Source organism: Rhipicephalus microplus, chromosome 1 (assembly GCF_043290135.1).
Source record: "Rhipicephalus microplus isolate Deutch F79 chromosome 1, USDA_Rmic, whole genome shotgun sequence".
NCBI lineage: Eukaryota > Metazoa > Arthropoda > Arachnida > Ixodida > Ixodidae > Rhipicephalus > Rhipicephalus microplus.
The window spans coordinates 219,710,156-219,732,123 of NC_134700.1; the positions used below are offsets into that span (position 1 = coordinate 219,710,156).

At 42.0% G+C, this 21,968-nt stretch overlaps 5 protein-coding genes across 17 annotated transcripts in view; 3 read left to right on the plus strand and 2 right to left on the minus strand.

Moving 5' to 3' along the window:
• The window catches only part of LOC119159660 (cytosolic carboxypeptidase 1-like), a 47,733-nt gene extending 43,414 nt beyond the window's left edge, over positions 1-4,319 (minus strand). For 2 of the 10 annotated variants that reach the window (XM_075891386.1, XM_075891385.1), the window contains exons 1-3: positions 4,186-4,274; positions 2,228-2,289; positions 1,298-1,416 (exon numbers count right to left, since the gene is read on the minus strand). In XM_075891386.1, coding sequence (XP_075747501.1) covers positions 1,298-1,416; positions 2,228-2,241 — 133 coding nt within the window. In that variant the 5' untranslated portion in view covers positions 2,242-2,289; positions 4,186-4,274. Of the gene's footprint in view, positions 1-1,297; positions 1,417-2,227; positions 2,290-3,701; positions 4,074-4,185 lie in introns of those variants that run through there. The other 8 variants (XM_075891384.1, XM_075891383.1, XM_075891381.1 and 5 more) reach the window with 6 other exon arrangements.
• Positions 4,320-4,491: 172 nt separating this feature from the next.
• Positions 4,492-21,968, plus strand: part of ThrRS (threonine--tRNA ligase) — a 28,791-nt gene continuing 11,314 nt past the window's right edge. For 2 of the 3 annotated variants that reach the window (XM_075891389.1, XM_075891391.1), the window contains exons 1-5: positions 4,527-4,736; positions 4,992-5,030; positions 17,542-17,723; positions 20,087-20,202; positions 20,818-21,065. In XM_075891389.1, the coding sequence (XP_075747504.1) occupies positions 4,665-4,736; positions 4,992-5,030; positions 17,542-17,723; positions 20,087-20,202; positions 20,818-21,065 (657 nt within the window). In that variant the 5' untranslated portion in view covers positions 4,527-4,664. Of the gene's footprint in view, positions 4,737-4,991; positions 5,031-17,541; positions 17,724-20,086; positions 20,203-20,817; positions 21,066-21,968 lie in introns of all 3 variants that reach the window. The other variant, XM_037412484.2, reaches the window with a different exon arrangement.
• On the minus strand, positions 7,674-10,063 carry LOC142808134 (uncharacterized). Its single transcript, XM_075891394.1, has 5 exons — positions 9,877-10,063; positions 9,232-9,329; positions 8,808-9,144; positions 8,417-8,553; positions 7,674-7,823 (listed from the first exon to the last, which is right to left on the minus strand). The coding sequence occupies exons 1-5, from the start codon at positions 10,061-10,063 to the stop codon at positions 7,674-7,676; spliced, it is 909 nt and encodes a 302-aa protein (XP_075747509.1).
• LOC142808098 (uncharacterized) lies at positions 10,410-12,307 on the plus strand. 2 transcript variants are annotated; one of them, XR_012894655.1, is made up of 5 exons: positions 10,410-10,543; positions 10,838-11,008; positions 11,098-11,274; positions 11,348-11,422; positions 12,142-12,307. XR_012894655.1 is itself a non-coding variant. In XM_075891393.1 (4 exons), the coding sequence occupies exons 1-3, from the start codon at positions 10,436-10,438 to the stop codon at positions 11,269-11,271; spliced, it is 453 nt and encodes a 150-aa protein (XP_075747508.1). In that variant the 5' UTR covers positions 10,410-10,435; the 3' UTR covers positions 11,272-11,274; positions 11,348-11,586. The 2 variants fall into 2 exon arrangements, 1 of the variants encoding a protein (XP_075747508.1); XM_075891393.1 differs by lacking the exon at positions 12,142-12,307 and having other exon boundaries at positions 11,348-11,586.
• Positions 12,259-16,309, plus strand: LOC142808082 (uncharacterized). Its single transcript, XM_075891392.1, has one exon. It carries the CDS (start codon positions 12,259-12,261, stop codon positions 14,326-14,328), a length of 2,070 nt encoding a protein of 689 aa, XP_075747507.1. The 3' UTR covers positions 14,329-16,309.

Below are 21,968 nucleotides of genomic sequence, written 5' to 3' on the forward strand. Positions count from 1 at the left end.
AAAAAAAAACAACGCTTGGCAGCACATCCTTTTTGAAGAAAGTAGCGTCCAGACGCTGAGTGCACAAAATGGCTAAAAGCATACTCAAGGAGGTTGGTTGCCTTTTAATTTTTCTAGCAGAAAATTTTTTCTATTTGAGAAAATTTCTGCTTGTTTTTATAGCAACTAGAGTGACATACATACAGACATTGTTTACATTTGAAACTGCATAAAATGTTGATTGAGTGAGAAAGGTAGTTCTATTTGTTGTCGATGTTATCATAAATTTGTTGAACTGTTAAACTGTTCCTTAAATATCATAACTTTTTTATCAACATTTTTTTGCTTACTGTTCAGAAAAAATGTGAATAATACTATGTTCAGAAACATGTGAATGTCACACTGCACTCTGACTTCACATATCACAGCTGTCACAATCAAAAGAAAATATGGCAATAGTAAGTTTGGAATGATGGTATTTTACTTAAAACTTTTAAAATAATTTTTTAAGAAGAATCTTCTTATCTCGCAGGCTCCAACTAGAGGATGCCATATCAAGTGCAGTGAGGCATGAACAGCCAATAACAGTGCAGACGTAAATAGGTCTAAATGAAACTGAACATCTATGTTTTCCAGATTGATCCACTTTGTTTGTGACAATGATGCAACTCTGGACTTGAAGCAAAGTTTTCACGATAAAGATTTTTTGAAACCTACAGCAACGCCATTATGCACTCCCTTTAAGAGACACTAAAATGAAACACTAAATCAGTTTGGAGTGCGTTATTATTTTTTGAAATACCTACCGTCATAATTTCATGATGATCAGTTTATTATTGAATGATAAAATAAAAGTCAAAGTTCCATTTTTAGGATTTGTTGCCGGAAGCAAGCACCTACATACTAGATGAAACCACAGATTTCATTGTGGTTTTCCCTATTTTGGCCCCATTGACTCAACGAAATTTGTGACTTCTTAAGTTAATCATCTGGTTTCCTTAAAACAAAACATTATTTACTTTCATGAATAAAGAATAACATAAGTTGCAACATATGACATCGAAACCTATGATTTTATGGCGAGTCGGCGTGAGCTAAGTAGTGTGGCCACCTGCTTTTTCATTTATATTTTTTTTAGCACTTTCTAGTCAACCAAGGGTGTTTTCATGTTAAGAGCAGCACCTTTGGTATAGTATAAGAGTAGTTAAATAAAATTGATCAAATTACTTTTTTACTTAATGTACTTTTATGCTCATCTTTTTTTTTTCCTGAATGCGCTCAGTTAAACAAAAGCCTCGTCAACCTCGAGAAAACTCACCAGCATTTTTTAACACAGTCAGCAGTGAAGTAACTTGTGGCCCCAGCATCCCGCAAGAGTCGGGTGGGCCACCCAGCACAGGCAACACTTGGCACAACCTCCACAGATTCTCCGTATCTCTGCAAGCAGTGCAATCCTCCCTCTAAACCTCTTCCGCTGTGCATCAGTATCATAAAGGACGGCAGGAGTTGTAGAAAGGAGTAGTGCTTGCGCAACTAAGACACCAGAGTATCTGGAAAGATGCTAGCAGATTTGTGCATCTGACAAAGACAAGAATGAAAAATTTTTGGCGGTGTTTAGGACAACCACGGGGATGTACTTCATTTTGTGCCTGTAAAATTATGCTGAGAAATATATAAAAGATTTGTAAAGATAAGAGGGCCATGCAGCTACAACCACTTTGATAGAGGCATTTCAGGCCAATTCCACATAACTGTGGACGCAAATGAGCTGGCATGCAACAAAATATTCGCCCCCAGTTCTCATTTCATGAAGAAAAATTTATCAATTTTAACCATTCCTCTTATCAGCTACCAACTATCAGCTACCAAAATATGTCCGTGCGTCTGCCAACCGAGCCAAGCTTGGTTAACCTCCCTGCCTTTCTCCATCGTTTCTCTCTCGTAAGGTTGCAGGGTTAAAATGACCGCATGATTATGTCATCATAGACAAGATGATTAGGGAATCCTATGTGTTTTTTTCCAATTATACTATGATTGAAAAGTAAAGGAAGAACTATGGTAGTGAAATCACAGTGCAAAAAACAAGCCACTAAGCACTTAGCAGCAAAAGAGGATGTCCTCGTGATGCAAGTGCGATTTCAGTCACGGAGAAATGCAAAGCCACGAAATGTAGGCACTATGTTAATGTACATCACGCGCATGCAGTGCAATGTGCAAGACCAATGAATGTTTCTGTGCTCAAGCTCACGTGGGCGCTGCCATGGTGCTGGCCTAGGCTGGGCCAGCTTCTTGCGAGACTGCGCCAGTGTCCTGCACAGAGAAAAAAGAATATGCTAGTGTGCGTATACGTGGTGTATTAAAAAAAGTGTGGTGTTTTGCGGTGTCATGCATTTCATGTTACGTCACTAATTGTGGAGTCTATGCAGACTCTCAAGCAGCTTAGGTTTCTTATGGCATGTCACAGTGCATCATGCAATGATCATTACCTGCCCACCCTTGTTACAAACAAACAGTCACTGAGTAAACTCTGTTACCACCCCGTTAGCAGGCTGGCATGGTTTGGACTATTCCTCCAGCATATGTGCCTTTGTCTCTGCCTAATTGCCTATCCAGCAGTGCAATTTACGATGAGATATAACAGTGCATAAAAGTGGGGCGAGTATGCTGTCTATGTTGCATTATTGGTTGAATACTAATTGCAAAAGATGTGTCATGGTAAATCAATGCTAAATTGAGGAGTCTGAACAAAGGTCCTGATGTGTTTTACAGGGTCCTTTATGCCAAGCTGCAAACATAATTCAGTGGAAGCAAATTCACTGCAGTGTATTACACATTCAAAACATACGTCAGCCTTCGTAATCGTTAATGCATCGTCATGTTTTGTTGACCACCTTATAATTCTGTGTAACTTGCCCTGTCGTTCTTTTTTTTTTTCTGGGCATATTGTTTTGTTTTCTTTGCCAGTTTCGATTTTCAATTTTACAATCATCTCATCAAAAGCATTTGGCAAACATATTTTTAAATGCCATATATGCTGCACACGTATATGCTACAGATTTACTAGGAAACTGTATTAAAATATGAAACATTCACTAAAGGTATGCCTGCTGAAATCAACACAGTGACAGCATGTTTTGAAGGCTTGATGTTAGAACAATCTCCAAATGCACATGAGTGCATATCTGGCACACTGTAATTGTAGATGGCTTTATTCATGCGGGTAAACGTGTAGATCATGTCATAACGTTATTTTGAGACTTATGCACGTGTAACACTCGGTTTTATTTATAAATTAATACAAGTTGGTCCAGTCAACATTCATTACAATGAAGTGTCATTGCCAATCGTACTGCGTCCGGTCATTGCACGATAGTGCAACCGAAATAACTCCATCTATACGCGCGGATACGAATAAACAAATATAGAACCAAAAGTCCATCACGCTCAGCGCACAAAGAGGACAGAAAACACAAGAAAGTGCACGACACTGCAGTGTCCTTTTTGTCCTCTTAGTGCGCTTATCGCTATGATATGTTCCAACTAGTCCAATTTTCTAGAAACAAAAGCATATTCACATTCAATGTGCATCACCGATATGTAGTATCAACGACTCCAAAATTTGAGAAAGGCATTGGTTGTACGGTAAACAGAACCTTGCCGGTAGTACTTTAGCTTAGCGCGAACTTGATTGTCAAGCTTGTAAACAAAGCGCTAAATCTCACCGCGAGCTAATTTCACTGCACAGATGCTTGTCAGCGAAATGGCTGCTGCTTTTTTGGGGGAGTGCGGGAATGTTTGGCTTGGAGCCAGTCTTTGTGCTGCAAATGGAACACCAGCTAACAGCTGATCCCCGGCATTTTTGCATGGCCGTGGCCTTCTCGGCGATCGTTCGATGAAAAGTGCGCGCCGATAAAACGAAAGTCTCTGAGAACCTAAAGCTGCAAAACATTCACACGCATTCCGGCAACATCAAAGCACCAACAGTCGTACACCTGTAACGCATTCACAATGCACCTAAGAGAATCGTCATGACGGTACTCAGTACAGAAACGACGCAAGGACTTTGTAGACGCTATTTCTCGTCTATTCATGTGTTGCTCAAGAGAAACGGTACGCGCACTGCTTTTCAGTAAGCGCGGTTTAGATAACTGAAGAAAATGCCCATAAGCGACTGATAACACGAAGAAGATGTTTTGTTTGGCTCACCCGATGTCCAGCACGCAAGCACCGCTACCCCCCTCTGCTCCACCTCCGCGAAAGTGCACCTTTCCTTCTCTTTCAGCTGCGGAGGCTGGCAAGCGCTCGTAACAAAAAAAAAGGAACATAAGTTCCTACGATCGTCAAAGCGATGAGAGATTGCTATGAGTGCACAAAATGGGTTATATTAAATGATGCAGCAAAACTAACTGCATTCAACCGCCTGTAAATTGCACAAAAGTCTACAACGGCCGAAATGAGCTACACGAAACCGAAACTGAAACATTACGTGGTTTCTTGTCTCGACCGCGAGTCGGCTTCTAGTGGTCTTGTCGGGCAAGTTTTGGATCCTGTTTTGCACGATGTTTTCTCTTTTGCGTCATGGCGGCCAACGTGTCGGACCAAGTGGAAGCGATGAGTTTAGGCGACCATGAAAAGGCACGAACAAACTAAACAGTGACTTTATTCCTCTCGCACTTTGTTGGACAATGCGATTGCCTTTGTGTTTCCGCCTTGCGACGCGCTATGGTTATCCTGCCTTGGTTCGTACGAAAAGCAGGGTCTGTGATGTTCCCTATCGTCACACGGCTACTTAAAACAGTAGTTCATTCATTCACGCGGCATGTGTCCGCGTTAGTTACTAGCGGTGTGAACGCAGCAGACTTTCTTACAACATTTCAATGCTTCGCCTTGTAGTTTTATTTGGTTGCAACTCAAATTTCGTTACTGTGTTGACGCAACCTCGTACCGGTATTGAAGTGGACCGGCATTCTTGGTACGCCTATTGATCGTTTACTTTGCTGTTGTTTGTGCAGGTGGCTGCGAAAGCGGATTCAAAGGCTCCAGTCACAGAGGTAAGTTTGCAGTCATCTTTTATCAATGCGATCACGGCTATGACAGGCGCATCTGATTATTTGGTATTTAACAAAAGACTGGATAAAACATGCGTACCTTGGCATAAAGGACCTATCGCAGTTGGTGTCGAAGTGCACTTTTTTCTGCCTTGATGCATTTGCAATGGTTCTTAAGGGGTTATTCATTGAAGACACTTGTATGTAGCTAGAATTTAAGCTCTGCATATATATATATATATATATATATATATATATATATATATATATATATATATATATATATATATATATATATATATATATATATATATATATATATATATATATATTCTGAAGGCGTTGCCCCCCAGTCAAAAATATTCAATGGGTCCAACTGGAAAATTTCCATTTAAAATCAATGGGTGTTGGACCAGTAGGATTTTCGCCACCCATTGAACATTATCCCGTTCGAATCAATGGGTAAACCCTTATATTCCAAAGGGGGATCCAAGTGGCTCACCACTTCAATGCAACTGGTTCAACAGGGGACCCCATTGGCTACCAGTTAAGTGTGGCTGGTGCTGAGCAATTGCCAGTTAGTTGCAATGGTGCGCACCATTTGAAATTGGTTGGTGACAAACTGGTAGCCCCTTTGGCCTCACATGGCCAGCCCATGAAAACGAAATGGTACGCTGGTGGTTGTCCAATTGGTGTGAATTGGCTAACCCGTTGAATCTAACTGGTGGTCAATTAAATATCCCGTTGATTTCAAATGGTCAACCCATTAAGACTAAATGGTACGCAGGTGGTTGTCCACCTGGTGTGAATTGGCTGACCTGTTGAAGCTAACTGGTGGTCAATTGGAAACCCCATTGACCTCAAATGGTCAACCCATTAATACTAAATGGTATGCAGGTGGTTGTCCACCTGGTGTGAATTGGCTGACCTGTTGAAGCTAACTGGTGGTCAATAGGAAACCCCATTGACCTAAAATGGTCAACCCATTTATACTAAATGGTATACTGGTGGTTGTCCACTTGGTGTGAATAGGCTGACCTGTTGAAGCCAACTGGTGGTGAATAGAAAACCCGTTGACCTGAAATGGTCAACCCATTGAAAATTAATGGTAGGCACGTGGTTGCCCGGCAGGTCTCAGTAGACTAACCCGTTGAAGCTAACTGGTAATCCTGTGGTTCCAGATGTTTGGCCCACTGATCGTAACTGGCATTCCAAACAGCCCCCAATTCATTCTAGTTGGTAAGCAAATTCAATGTGGCTGGTAACCACATGACTTCCCACATTGTTGCAAATGGTCAGCACTTTGATGGTAATTGAGACTCCAATGATTCCATATGTTTCAATAAAAGGTTGAGTTGGGCTAGTTGATACATACTTGGATACATGCAGCGCGAACTTAGACAAAGAACACAGACAAGCGCTCGTCTGCGTTGTGACTCTCTGGTCTTCGACCAAGCTGCACTGCATGTATCCAGATGATTGGCCCAGTGACAAAAGCTGGTGTTTAGCCAGTCACCATTCTACCTGGTAAGCCAATTTAATATGGCTGGCCATTAGTTTCTGGTAAGCACTTGGTTGACGCTAAATTGCTAACTGCATTTCAGCCAGCCAGTGGTTGGTATACAGAGAGAGCCAACTGAAGCTAAGTAGTAGTGTAGTAATTGCAGTCTCTTGGCTGACCTATAAACATGATTATCACATTTCTGCGGATGCAAGTAGAAAATGACAATCCTGTAGAAGGCTGGCTGTCATCACACTGCACTTCATTAATTGCAATTTCACAACACAGTGGAAACAGCACAGGCTGGATTACCTAGTGTGAATGTGACATTAATGCACACTCAAATGCATGCACATACAAGATAAAAACAATGGTAGAGAAAAAAAAAATATGAAAGAATGAAAATTTATTCACACATTCCATAATATTTACACTATTTAGAAAATGCACCAATGGTCCTCCTCTGTTAAACTTCCGCAACGCCCTGGTTGTCCTTCGCCCTGCAAATGTTTTGCAGAATTTATACATTTAGTCAGCCACACAATGGCTTACATTCTTCCAAGTCTAGATGTGATTTAACATAAAAACATTAACATAAAAATAGCTATGCATGTTGAAGGGGTACAACAGCTGTGCCAATTACGCGAATTTGATACAATTCCCCGCTTTTGCGCCGAGCTGCCAAAACCATATTGCGCCACGCTGCGCCAAAATGCCAGACGAGCCTCCAAATTTTCTCAGTCTCTTTCTGTACATGCATGTTGCAAGCAGATGAATATGGCCAAGTTTCTCTTAAAAAAAGGGGGGGGGGGAGTCCTTTGACACAAAGAACACACTTATCTTACCGCTTGGCAAGCTTCTCAATATCTGAAAGCTTCTCAACAATGAAGTGGTTCATCTGTTTGACTGCCAACGGCAGTACTCCTGCAGGCACGCCTTGATGCTCCAGACGTGCTCTGTAGCAGTCTGAAACAACAAAAATTATCAATAAATAGCCTTGAAGAAACCAGCTGCTTAAAGAACTAATAGCATCGATATTACTTTAAGAACACAAAAGTTCAAAATTGAAAATTGTTTTCCTGCATAACAGATATCCACAACAACGAATTCCCCCGTTACCAACTGACACACACTATGCTTTTGTATTATAACCAACCATGCAGGGAGCGCTCCTTAAGGTTGTCTTTCGACCAGATGGTGACTAGCAGGTCCTTGACAAATAAGGAATCCTTATGATGGGACTGCACATGTTCCCATGCACCTTTCTTGACCATAAGCCCTCGTCCAATGTCCACCTGCACGGAACATATGCATTCTGAAGGCATCCATGTGCAGTGCAACCTGTATTGCATATCATAAACAACAAAGGTCTATTCATTTCACCAGCACTTTGTCAGCCAGTTTTGTGGTGCTGCACTCTAGCATTCTTTCTATGAACTGCACATGGTGGTGTCAGCACCACAGTATTCATTGAGAGAAAGTGCAGCCTTTGTGCAAGACCAGTTTACAAAGTGCCTGCACCTTCTCAGTGAGGTTGTGCTGAATCCGCGCAGCACGAGATGGCTAAAACAGCAGCAGACAAGGCCAAGTGTATTCCTTAATATTTCTGTCCAACAAGTACGTTAGTGAAGTTGTTTTAGTAAGTTGTGTTGCTGACAACGAAATTCATTTTTTTTGGTTGTTCATAAGTTCTGCTTAAAATTTACACATATCTATAATGATCACTGAACTCTTTTTGGAATGTCTTGCTCAGCTGTGCAGAGACAAACTTCTATGACAAGTAATCTATAATGCTCAATCTTGCTTTATATTATTTTAACATGCTTTCAAAAGAACAGTTGTTTGTAATTTGGACAGCTGCACATTATTGACATTCCAGATAGAATACCATTGTTTCACTGTCATTCGGTTGCGGATTGGATGAACCTGGGCGAAGGGCTCGCTCTGTCAAGGTGTCTTGTAGATCCTCAGACACGGAGGGGCTCGACTGGCTGCCATCCATGATCCTTTTCATAATTCTGCAGCCTGCATTTATACATGAGGTGCCGTGCTGTTTGCATTGCCCAGAGAGGAAAAAGAGCTGACAAAATATTTTCATTAAATTTCATCAAACAGCTGTAAACAATAGCCATTTGCAGTCTAAACTCGAAATATCTTCACTTAAAGACTGCCGAACGTTTTATGGTAACAAGCTGTACACACTGCTAAATGTCAGAAGAATGGCATTAATGCTTTCACAGCACAAAATCAGTACAATGAAGACATTTTCTGCTTCATACCTTTCATGTCTTCCAGTGCAGAAATAACCTTGTCCTGAAGCTCCATGTTCAGTCTTCTGAGTTGAGCCATCTCCCTGTCTTTTTCTTCATTTTGTTTTCGCAGTTGGCGAATGATGGTAGATTTTTTCTCTACCTGCTCTTCAAGGTTATCAATGGTTTCATGAGCCCCCTGAAGGCGCCCACTGTCCATTGCTTCTTTGTGGTGCTTTTTAGAATGTGGCCCATCTTGATTTTTCGCCTGCCTCTTCATATTTTCTTTCTTGCTTTTTAAAAGCTGAAGCAGGCGTGCCTCTGCACCACTTGTTGTTTTGTTTTTCGTTTTTTCTTTGATAGGGCTCTGGGCGAAAATAGAAAATAACTTGTTACACACTGTTTACACAAGTGTTGACAGGACCTTTTGTAGGAGGTTTAGATAATAATTTACCTCCGCTTCATTCTCGTAGTCCGAAGACGCCGGCGAATAAACCCTCTTCGGAATACGCGTTCTCTCTCTGGCCTCTGTCTCCGCGAAGTCCTCCGATTCTGGAAAACGTGAGGGCGGATTGCAACATTAACATTTACTGAGTTAGTGTCACATCATCCTCTGACGCGTGCACATTTCACGATCTCTAGCATGCACTTTTATTAGTTTTATTGCATTGTAAATTAACCATCGAACCTCGTGTGAATGCTTAAGTACCGTTGTAACACAACGTCATATGCCGCGAGCGAAATAGTAGCGTATAGACCTTGTCATTAGGTATAAAAGCTGCAGTGCCACAAACAAAGGCGCGTCCTACCGCAAAAGGGCCTTATATACTCCAGGCTGATATACCCGACGCTGTTGGTATCTCTCTGCGGCCAGGTAAATACCAGCGTCATCTCCGTAGAGTTTTCAGGTATATGCATAAATTAATAATGACACCATACTTATTTGCGATTGCACGCGGTAAATTAACAAAATGAACTATGCTAGTGGAGATTATCGATAAAATACTTTGTAGTTACTAACGGTGAACAGTGCTTAGCAGTCAGCCAGGCCAAAGAGAATGCATTTCGCCGGCAACATATCAAACAAAAGCAGGCTTACCTCCCAGTGCCAGAATCCGGGCCCTATAGTAATCGCTGTCTCCACTGTCGTCCGTCCATTTGACTAAATAGAGGGATTTGGACTTGAAGTCTTGCTGGTGACGGGGGAAGAAATCTTTAACGTCTTCTATTGGCACCGTTCCAATTTTTTTATCATCTTCGTACCGGACTCGAACGTGGGTAATCATCTTGCAATGCTGAAGAAAACATCTACACACGTGCGCTACAGCTGGTCAAACGCTGGTCGCACACAGCAAGCAACAAGGGTCGACCGCAGCTGCGGATCTGATAGTTTGTCAATGAAAATGTTATTCTTCATTATAAGTAAACAAAAAATCAGAATAATTTTAAAAGTATTTTTTTACTTTTATAATGTTTGTTTAACGCTACGCTGTTTCAATCAATTCACATGCAGACTGCTGGCTGCAGGGTGTCTATGCAATATGGCAGCCGCTGTGGCCGCAGGCAGCCGGTGCACATTGTCCTATCGCTTACATCGCCGTTTCTGTACTTCGTGTCCCGGAGTGAAATAAGCCGTCTTGTTGCTTCAAGACCTCGCGATGGAGCGCGGTCCGAAGAAAAGAAAGAGAGGACCCTACAAGACTTATTTAAATCCCAAGTCTCAGTTCCAGCTACCAAGGAGCACCGCACGCGCTTGCCCGCCGACCGTAAGTTCTGATCATTTTCAACATGGATGGGCACTTTCGATCGGGGTTTTAGCTTGATCCGGGCCCTGCTGGTATCAGATCAGCGGTTGTCCACAACATTAATCTGCATGTTGCTCAACGACTTCGATCGTTGCGCCGTGTTTTACGGTCTTCCTTTTTACCACCCTTTATAGTTCTGCCCGCGAATGATCGAATGTGCTCGGCCGTGTTAAATTGCTATTTTTTATCAGTGCATTTTCTTTTTCATTAATTTAGCGCAGCAATTTAAGTCCAAATCTCATTATTTTCTTCTAGGGTGCCAGCCCTAGCATGCCTTCTTCGAGTGATGAGGCAGACAGCGACACTGAAAGGGCAGATCCACCAAGTCGAACAACATCACTGAAGAGCCGGAATAGTCACATAGCTAGTCCGGGCTCCGAACGTCCGGAAAGTGAAGAAGATTTCCCCGAGTCCGATAATGAGCCGGTAAATTGAGCTGGTAGTAGAATGCTACGAGAACTATTGTTTCTATACGATAAACCGTTTACTATATCGGCGCACTTGTTCTATCACAGGTAACGTCAAGTGGAGGCCGGTTAGGCTCGTCAGCTGGCAGTGCTATGGAAGCTCCTGCTGCAGCCCCTGAAGCACAAGAGCAGAGGAACAGCGCTGATCCGTCACAGAAATTTCCTGCACGCGAGCCTCACGCCCCAGCAGATGAAGTTATTTTACTAAGGCTTATCAGTTAATTAGTAAGCATACACATGCTATTTTATGCTTATGTATTACGATGGGAAATTATAAATTTTGGTTGGTTTTTTTTAGGACTCTCCACTTCAAGACGGCATTGCAAGCCTTTCTGACGCAGATGATTCGTCACTGTTTGATAAGGATGAAGAGGTAACTTTTACACACTAGTTGCACTCTACAAATATGTGCAGCTGGAAGATTCACATCCACTAGAATAGCCTTGAGCAAGTGCATTGGCACTGTGGTTTTCTCTTGCATAATCAGTTCAAGACGAGTTATCACTTGGGACAATAAACTCTGGGAACAACCTGCAACAGGTTTTCAGACCATGTTCTTAACACTGTCTGTTGTCATGTAATTTACGTGCTATGAGTGAACTAGCACAGCTAACTAGAATAGGCAGATTGGGTTACTGTGGCACTAAATGCTTCTTTTTTTTTTTCTTCACAGGAAGCTTTTTCAAGTGACCATGCTTCACAGCAAGGTTTCCCTGGAGATTTTCTCACATTAGATGATGACATGGTGTGTTTGTTTTCACTGGAAATAACTAGATTTATGGTCAGGTTTTAAGGGCACTACTTTCACAGGCTCTTTTATGTACTGGAAAATGTCTGTGTAAATTGGGCACTGTTAAGAGGGACACGTAGCGGTGATTTGGTGAATGATTCATTTCAAGATCACTGGCTCTTTCATTTTAAAGAATATCTCACCAGTTGGTCTGTAAAAAGTTATCAGCCTAGCAGGCATGATATTTTGTACTGATCAATAACAGAGTTGTTTGCTCATATTCATTGGGCTTATCACGGTTCACTATAACTGAATTCTGTGATAGCTTCATTGACGAAAGCTTTTTTTTTTTTTACTTTCAGCAGCCTGCTGCAGATCCAGTGACAGAGCCTGATCCATCTTGCAAGGCACGCTTTGGAGACCTTTTTACACAACTTGTCACTGAGAAAGTGGTTCTTTCGAAGGGAGATATTCTCCTAATGGCACTAAAGCATGCTGTGAAGAATAATTTGACTCTTTTGGGTTTAACTAGCTTAATAGATTTAATTAACAGAATTTTTGATAAACCTATATTACCTCACTCACAGTATCACCTACATAAACTTTTTAGCGAAACTGGCACCACTATGACTTTTTTCTTTTTTTGTCCGAGATGCTTTTCGCATATTGGCAGTCTTGAGACAAATTCTTACTTGAAATGCTCGAAGTGCAGTCACACAACTTTTGTGTCTTCCCTTTCGGATGCCCCCTTTTTTGTCACTCTCGATGTGGAGTCGCAACTTCAAAGGCTACTTAAGGACTGTGATCTTCTTGATTTAACAAAGCCCCTTCCGACGAATGGGACATTTTCAGACATCTGGGATGGTACAATGTATCGTACTTTTGTAGCCGAATCTCAACACTGTGGACCAAGAATCAGTTTCTCGTTGAATGCAGATGGGACCCCGCTTTTCAAATCAAGTGGGACATCAATTTGGCCCATCCAGCTAATTGTTAATGAGCTCCCTCCACAGCAAAGAATGTCCAAATTGGTCCTGGCCGCATTGTGGTTCTGGAAAGAAAAGCCAAACATGGCACTTTTCCAAGGTACTTTTGTTGAGAAAATGAACGAGCTGTGTGAGAATGGCGTTGAATTACAACGTCAAGGAAGGGTTGAAAAATATAAGGTCTATTGTATCTGTTCAAGTGTAGATTCTGTTGCTAGGGCACCGATGCAAGGTGTAACCCAATTTAATGGGTATTTTGGATGTAATTGGTGTCTCCAAAGAGGTGAGAGAGCTGGCGGGGCAACTAAATACCCAGTTGAGGAAGTTGAACCCACAGAAAGAAGTGAGCTCCAAATGCTAAATGACATGGAGATTGCTTTGAAAGGGGGGGTGCCTGTGCAAGGAGTCAAAACAGTGTCACCGTTGATAAACCTGCCCCATTTTAACATAGTGTGGAGCTTTGTGCCAGACTATATGCACTGTGTCTTGCTGGGGGTAGCGCGCCAGTTCCTAGAATTGTGGTTCAATTCTGATAGTGCCTGTTCAATAAGCCGACATCAGCACATAGTGGACCGCAGGCTTATGTCTATTAAGCCACCAATGGATGTGAAGCGATTGCCGAGGCCGACAAAAGAGCGGAAATGGTGGAAGGCCAAGGAACTTGAGAGCTGGCTACTTTGTTACAGTGTCCCTGTTTTGCATGGCATTCTTGAGAAGCCATACATGCAACACTGGGCTTGCCTAGTTGAAGCCTTGCACATAATGTTGCAGCGTGCAATCAGCCCAACTGAGCTCACCATTGCCGAGGGGCTATTGTTGGAGTTTCATGTGCGTGCAGAACTGCTGTTTGGCAAGTCAGTCATGACATTCAACATGCACCAACTGACTCATATAGCAAAGAGTGTGCGCCACTGGGGACCACTTTGGGCACACAGTGCGTTCCCATTTGAAGCTGGGAACGGCAGCCTAAAAAAAGCTGTAAAAGCAGCTAACGGAATTCCCCATCAAGTCTGCCGAGTCCTACAGATGGAAAGCATGGTAGTAGAACTTCAACGGCAGGCTATCAGTCCAAGTGTAGCAGAGTACTGCTCGTCTTTTGATGGCACAAAAACGCAAAAAAGCGTACTTAGTAGTGGTGGCTACCGTTTTTTCGGACACGGTTCCCGACGTGCATCAGCAGGTTTGCAGCCATCTTTACATGACACTACCCTTGAGTTCACCAAATACAGAAGAATGTTGGCGAAGGGATCAATTATCACTGATAGCATGTATGCATCTAACAAGAGGACCAATAGCTCTGTTGTTGAACTTCAAAATGGGCATTTTGTTATTGTTGAAGAAATATACCATGGCAGCGACAACAAAGCATATATATCTGCAAGGAAATTAAGCTGCAGTCCAGTGATGTACAACTTGGTGGCCATGTCACATGTGCTGAAAGTAAATCACAAGGCAGCGAATACATCACTGGTCGAATGCTCTGAAATCAGAAAGGTGGTTGTGTTTGTGGAACTCGAAAGAGCTTCCTATGTATGCTTCCCTCCAAGTTCCTTTACATTGTAATGTATTTGAAGTGAAGAACCTATGCTGTGTAAGTTTTAAAGGAACCCTGTTTAGTGCACACTATGCCTCAAAACATGAGCGTTTTTTTATGTGAGTGGCCCTTGAAATGCCTTGAGGCGATCGACGTGAAATCGCCACCCGTGACTAGTTAGCTCTTCTAGTAGGCAAGATGTTTGTCATGATGACTCATACCATTGAAACAATTCCGTTTGAGTATATATAATGTATATAGTTCATCAAAAAGTATATAGTGAATCCAAATGTAAATTAATAAACATTGAGTATGTTATGTATATATAACATTGCCACGTCTATATATGGTAATAGAAGATTTGTACGGAGGATTCGCGGGTGACCTGATCATCTCCAAGCAAGCTCACCTAACATCATTCACTTTCTGGATATGGTGATGATTTTTTGTTTCACGATTATGTTTCAATGCATGGTGACAACATGGTGTACCTCATAAAAATTGTTCTTTAGAGCAGTCATGCCTGTGTAGCTCATGAACATACCAAGAAAATGTTTTTAAATGTGCAGTGAAAATGGTTATGTGTGGGCCCGCACATGAGAGCCTCCCCGGCTGCATATTTGAGACCACTGATATAGAGGGATTTATCGTGCTGTGCAGATTAAATTGATTGACCACATGGCTGTGACAAATTGTGAAATATCTGTCTGTAAGCCAGCTTGCTCTCTAGGTTTGATTGTTTTTGGAAATATTTTTTTTTCGTTAAAGTCTAGTGTTTTGCATATTGTATTAGGTATCTGAATATTACCGAAAAGAGATCGGTGGGTCTGAATTTCTTTAAATTTATTATGTCTCTTTTTGTGTGTATTAATGTTTTATATTTGCATTGTGTACTGAATGTTTTCCTATATTTATTCAGTGGGTGCTGTATTTTTTTTATTCTTACTGCTATTGTATTCTTTATTTTAGTGTGTGTGTCGGGGTACTGCAATATTACATGACGCTTTTTATTCTTTTTCATACAAGTTCAGTCTTGTACACTATGCATAGAATGTGTGCTTGTCATTCATACATAATTCATTGTGCCACTGTGAGCATCCTTAAAGGCCAACTCCAGCGATTTTTCGACCATGTCAAGGTAATGGTGTTTCTGTGTTCCTGAGACACTCTTGTCACGAGCCCAATAGCTGAAATGCTCAGGAAATTCGAAAACAATTTTTAATAAGCAAAAAGGTGCAAAACCGAAACCCGACCGGGCGCCCGGTCTGCATATGATGTACTATTTGTTAAGAACTGGAGGCCGTATACTGGTTCTGCCGGCACGTAGTATGAAAACTGTGAAAGCCAGACCAGCGAAGCACCGGCAAAACACCACAGAGGAAGGAAGAAAGCTCTCCCGTGCTATGGTCGTGCCAAACACCACCGCTGTCGTCTTGGGGCCAGCACAATAAACAATGTAGGGGCCAAAGTAGCGATGCCATCGCCTGCGTCACTTTCGTTGACATGACAAACTTGACATCGCACTGACAGTGTTGCCAATAATTCTGGCAAGCGAGGCGAGTTTTTCGAGGCAATCTTTAAAATTCATTTGCAAATAATCTGCGCATCTCTCAAGCCTGTAATTGGCATAAATGACAGGAATGTGCGTAAGAGTGTACCCAGCGAATTTGATTGAGATTCGTTGACCTCGAAAAACCACCGGAGTTGACCTTTAAGCATCCTTAAATAAGTAAAGACATGCTGTTCACGTGTAAACTGTTAACCTGTATGAAACCTGTTTCTCAGTGCTTTACTGAAATGCCAGTTGTATGGCAATGCCTTTTTCCTCCTTTGGAACTAAAATTCCTTTTATTGTGATTCAATTTACTGTTATAAGTATTTGTAATATTTGAAGTATCTTGTACGCCTTGTGTTGCAGCACTGGCCAAGAAATTTTTTTACACCAAAATATGTTCTGTGCTATTTAAATCCTGTTTGCCTTGAAATAAAATTCTTTTTTTTTCAATGTTATTGTTGCCTTTCATACCTTCTTTCGGATATCTTGTTAGTGAGAACATCTAATTGTTTTCTCTTAGTTGCATAACCTTTTCTATCGTATGAATATTAAAAAAATTCAGTCATATCCTGCAGCAGCATTATATGCAGTGACAGGTAGCCCATAAACACGTGACATCAGGTGCTCACTGGTAGTTAGCCATATTCCCTAGTTTGGGAATAAGACATCGTTGGTACATTGTGATGCTGCAAACAGTAGAAGGTGCGGTTCCAATGTGTACTAGTACTTTAACTGCTGCATTTTCATGATGCATATATGGAAAGCTTAATCAGATGCCCTGATACAGTGGTTGTTTGTAAACCAGGCAAGTGTTGTAAACAAGCTTAATTTAATCCAAGGTTTAAGTAAGTGACCGAGCTCAGGGATTCCAAGCTGAAGCACTAGCTCGAATTCTGTTTGGGTAACACACATAAATGAATTGCTTTATATGGAGGGTTGGATGCATCACCGTAGATTTCCATTTATGACTTTCAATACTGCTCAGGTAGAGAATTGTAAAAAATAAACTTCAAAGTTATGCATGTACTGCAATTGGGGTGTCCTATTGGACTCTCCCATTGCAGCTTGGGTCCCATTGACGTCCATTTGAGTCCCATTGCAACCAACTGGAACCACCTATCATGACAGCAGGTCATCCTGTTAGAACTTCAAATATGCAGAGTTGGTTAAAATGTTAGAAGCCACTACATGGGAAGTCCAATTGGACAGTCCCATTGCAGCATGCACTTCCAATTGGGCACCAGTTAGACACCATTTGAACCCCACTTAGCCCCCTTTGCCACCCATTGCTCCTAACTGGAACATCCAGTTGGACCCATTAACTATTTTTGACTGGGCCCTACATTGCTAGTTTGAGCCAATCACACACAAAACCAGAAATTTTGGTCCATTGGCTTGTGGGAGGGCCTGGGATAGGCAGGTGGGGCATGTCTGTCTATGTGATGTAGTGGGCTAAGAAGATAGCTGAAATCTGTGAAAGAGTTTACATATGTTTATCGCCTCATCATACAATCGACATCCATGTGAGATTGCTGACAGTGTTGTTTCTCAACCGTTATTTGGAGTAGGCTTTTGCCAAAACTTCGTTCACACAAGTGGTTGTTAGTTTGCATGATGTGGTGCGTTCTGATAAAGCTTCACTGTCCAGACATGTACAGTTGGATGATGTTTCTTTGCCTTGTGACAGCTGAAGCCATGGCCAGCGTTCATTGAGGAACGAATCCGTCTGTGGGATGAACTAAAAGCACGTCATGAACAAGAGCTAGCAGCTAAGACCAGTGTCCCCATCACAGTAACGCTACCCGATGGAAAGCAAGTGCCTGCGGAGTCGTGGAAGACCACCCCGTACCAGGTGGCTGCTGGCATCAGGTAGGATTGAAGATAGGTTAAACGACATGGCAGTGCTCGAGTTCTGTAGATATCTTGCCCATCTCAGCTATCTGGTTGCTGTGTATGCATTGTTAAAAACACTGCAGTTCTCTAAGAAAGATAAATTTGTTCGAAAAAAATAAAAAAAAATTGTGTGCTGGGAAAAAAGTGAGAATCAGCCTTGCTTTACTATCTGTGAAACACCCAAGCACTTTCTATAATTGTCATGTCATAATTCAAAGTGTTATCCTTCTGTCCGGTTTCTTACTTGTAGCTGTATGAAGATGCTACAACTTCATATGTACAGCATTTGTAAAGATTTAGGTTAGTTTCAAAGGTGCTGACCATTCTGTGTTTCCATCAATTTTAGTACCACATAGTTAAATTAGTGTGCATTGTGTCCACTGCATATGGACCTCTTGTAAAAAAATGTCAGGTGCAGGAAAACAGGGAATGCATGTTGTGTACAAGCAGCTTTTCTTCAAAAGTCAGGCACTCTGTGAGTGAGCAGCAACATTAAATTGATGCATGTCACGTTTTTTGTGTCAGCGCATAGTTATTGATTCCTTAGTAACCATTTGGTACTAATATTGCATCAGGAGGACCAATTGATATGTGTAATATCGATTAGTATGACCAGTATTGAACCCAATTTAACACGGGTGCAAAGCTCGCCAATTTTAGTGTTGCCAAGCGGTCACCTCTTCCAGTCCTGCCCCATCTGATCTCATGGCCACATGAATGTGACGCGATCTTCAATTGACATTTCGTCTGCTCGGCACGCACGTGTATATGCATGTATTCACCACCACCCTTGTCGTTGCCGCCATCATCAGCGTCCACAAGCTATGATCAAAACACTGAGGAATATGGAATTGCGGCATGGCAAATCATTTTCGGTTCGATTCTTTTTGAAGCAATAATTCTAAAATCGACACCGGACCGCGCATCGACGAGGCAGCTGAAGAATTACGCTTGAGCCGGCTGGCAAGACATGAAAACTGTGTGCGTGTTGCTTGTCTGCGACGACCGAAGCTTCAAATAATTGCATTCGCGCTCACCACTCCACGACAAATCACCCGAAGCGGCACAACGAAAACACAGGATTCACATAAAAGCACTGCACAAAGCAAGCGAAACAAAGCAATAAAGCCGTTGCTAGGCAGCCAGGCTTCGCCGCCAGACGGTACCACATGTAGGCACTGCGATGACAACACTAAAATTGTCGACGTCGTCGCTGCTCGCCCATCATTGTTCAGAGTCTGAGGCGTAGCCTAGGAGCTTGCTGAACACATCAAAATACTGTCGATGTCTCATGGCTGGGAATGTGCCGATGAGCCTTGGACGCTATTTGCACTCGATATAGAATAACTTCTACATAAACGATGCAATTTATACTTCACTAAAAAAACTCGTGCGTACCAAGCAATCAAATGAACGCCACATCTGGAGTTTGAGCTTTGGTGTGTCTGATTCTTTAAGAGTACTGACACAATTTGAGGACATTGCGAAGGCAACATTTTTCGTTTACCTGACATGCAGTGTCAACAATCACCACACACTGGAGTCAAGCAACACGTATAAAAATTTTTATTTTAATTTCAATGTTTTCATCGCTGAGCACCTGCAAGGCAGCCTCATTACAATGGACTTTATCACAACGAGTGAGGACAGTTTCTGAATTTGCGAACTCTGCGTCCTGCATGCAGCCAAAATCGCAGAAATCACATTAGTGTCACTGGACTACAATTCACTCATCGTTTTTTGCGTGCACTACGAGCTGATGACTGATTTACCACTAGTACGTCGCCAGTTACTCTTTTCACACGACGGCCCACTGCTCTGACAAGTCACTGAGAAGCTACCGCCTTGATATCGAAACCGAAAGAGTATTTTTAAGGTAGTGGTAATAAAATATATTCAATGCATTCCCAAGCACTGCAGCAGTCGTTCTAGTTTTCTCGACACTAGTTCTTTTATTTTGAGCAACAATCCCAAAAATTTTTAAATTAGTGTCAGTACTCTTTTAACTAGGATCCCAAGATATACCTGCAGCTTATTTTAATTATGCTCAGTGGTGATTAGACTAATACTTACTGATGTGTTCATGAATCCTGTTTAGTTCTTGCTTAAGACGGTATATTAGTCCCATGATACAATATGATAAAACATAGCTAAGAGCATTCTGTCATGTTTATTGATGTCTCATTCGCAGTGTCTTTCTTTCTTTGTTTCTTTTTATAGGAAATGAAAAATGGCACTTGTATCAACCCAGTTGGGCATGCAAATCATTTCCATTATATTATGCAATTATACTAGTTTTCGGAAGAGGTATCTCTCACTTTCTGTCTTTTCAACTGCAGCAAGGGGCTCGCTGACAATGTTGTCATTGCGAAGGTAAACAAGGTTCTTTGGGATCTGGATCGTCCCCTTGAAGAAGACTGCACCTTGGAGCTGTTAAAGTTTGACGACAAAGAGGGTGAGTGAACTCCGAGATGTCTAATGCCGCAACTTCGTAAGATTGCATATGCAATGGGCATTAAGTTGTATCTAAAATATCTAGAACGAATAAACAGGGTGGAAGAAAATGTGGACAAGCAGAGGAACATCTGACCACAGCACTGTTAACTTACCTAGGTAGTTAACCGTCCTGATGTGCTCAACGGTCCGCTTTTAAAGGGAACGTGATAGTGCGTGGAAGCTACGAGCGTCACCACTAACCCGAACTGTAACCAGTTTTTCACATGCAAAATGTGTGCAGTTTGGAGGTGCTCTTTCGTTGCCATCCACTGTCTGTTGCTATGCTTCATGTTGTGTGTTGTGTGTAGAATGCTACTGTTTGAATATATTGTTGCAACGTTCACCGCTCATGCAAAGATGGAGCACCGCACGCGGTGCAGACTATGCCTGTGCGAAAATTGTTGCAGCCTCTGGTCATAGTAGCTCTGAGAGGCAACGATGAGCGCCTTTTAACTGTAAACCAATGTGCCCACATAAAAATTGATTTTCTGTGGGATAACTGCTTTAAAATGGTGTACATAAAATGTTAAAAAAACAGACATCCATTATCTCTTTGTTGCCAAATATTTGGCAGGTGAGCAGGTGTTCTGGCACTCCAGTGCACACATTCTTGGAGAAGCACTGGAAAGGCTTTATGGAGGCTGCCTCTGCTATGGACCACCCATCGAGGGAGGCTTCTACTACGACATGCACTTGAATGAAGGGGGCGTGTCGGCTGTGGACCACCCTTCGATTGAGACGCTCATGCGCAACATTGTCAAGGAGCGTCAGCCCTTTGAGCGGTTGGAGCTGGCCAAGGAAGACTTGCTGCGCATGTTTGAGGTTAGGCAGCATGCACCATAGTGTGTCGACTTCTTATGATAGTGCATGTGCTTCTGTTCACCAAAGGAACTACTCAAACTTGATATAATGAACCCAAATATAACAAATTATTGGTTATAACGAAGTAAATGAAAAACAGTCTTGCAATAGTGTTGTGAATATACCTTTATAACAAATTTTTGCTTATAACGAACTTATTTTTGTGTAAGATGCAACTTTGTTATAATGAGGTCTGAGTGTACTATTCTCGATGTGTCCATCTAATGAATGGCCCATTTAAGGCACCACTTATCAACTGCATCTCTGTGAGCAGTGGGCCCCCTGTTTCTGGTTCTTTTTTCGCAAAGTCATTTCGACGTCATGGAGCTTTCACCACTCTCGACATAAATAAAATGGAGGAAATACGCTTTACTGTAACAAATGCAGCCTCCAGAGATCTACTTTTGGACGCATGAATCTTGGAGGCACTTCAAGAACTCTGATTCTGTGATCTCAGGCATCTGGGGATTCTCAAGTATTTTGGACATGTTCATATGGTTAGGACTGACTTCTTAAGTTTCTTTAAGTGTTTCGTTCACATTCTTTCTTCTTATGGCGGGAGTGTGCTGTGCAGGATTGGTGGATTGAAGGAGTGAAGAGCGTGATCATGGCTCATTGCTTTCTCGAGCAACAGAATGCACTCTGCTGAAATGGACATGTCCATACGAGTGGCACATCGAGCATTGCTTCCCAAGATGCTCTTTCTTCATTAGCTACCTAACAAGTCACTGTAGCTTACGAGTCTAGAGTGAAAGCTTATCTTTTTGTTTATAGTGTTCAGCCTTTTTTAAGCTTATTATATATGTGTTGATTGTGTGTTATTCCCCATCATTAGCCACAGAAATGTTATCAACTCTTTATCAG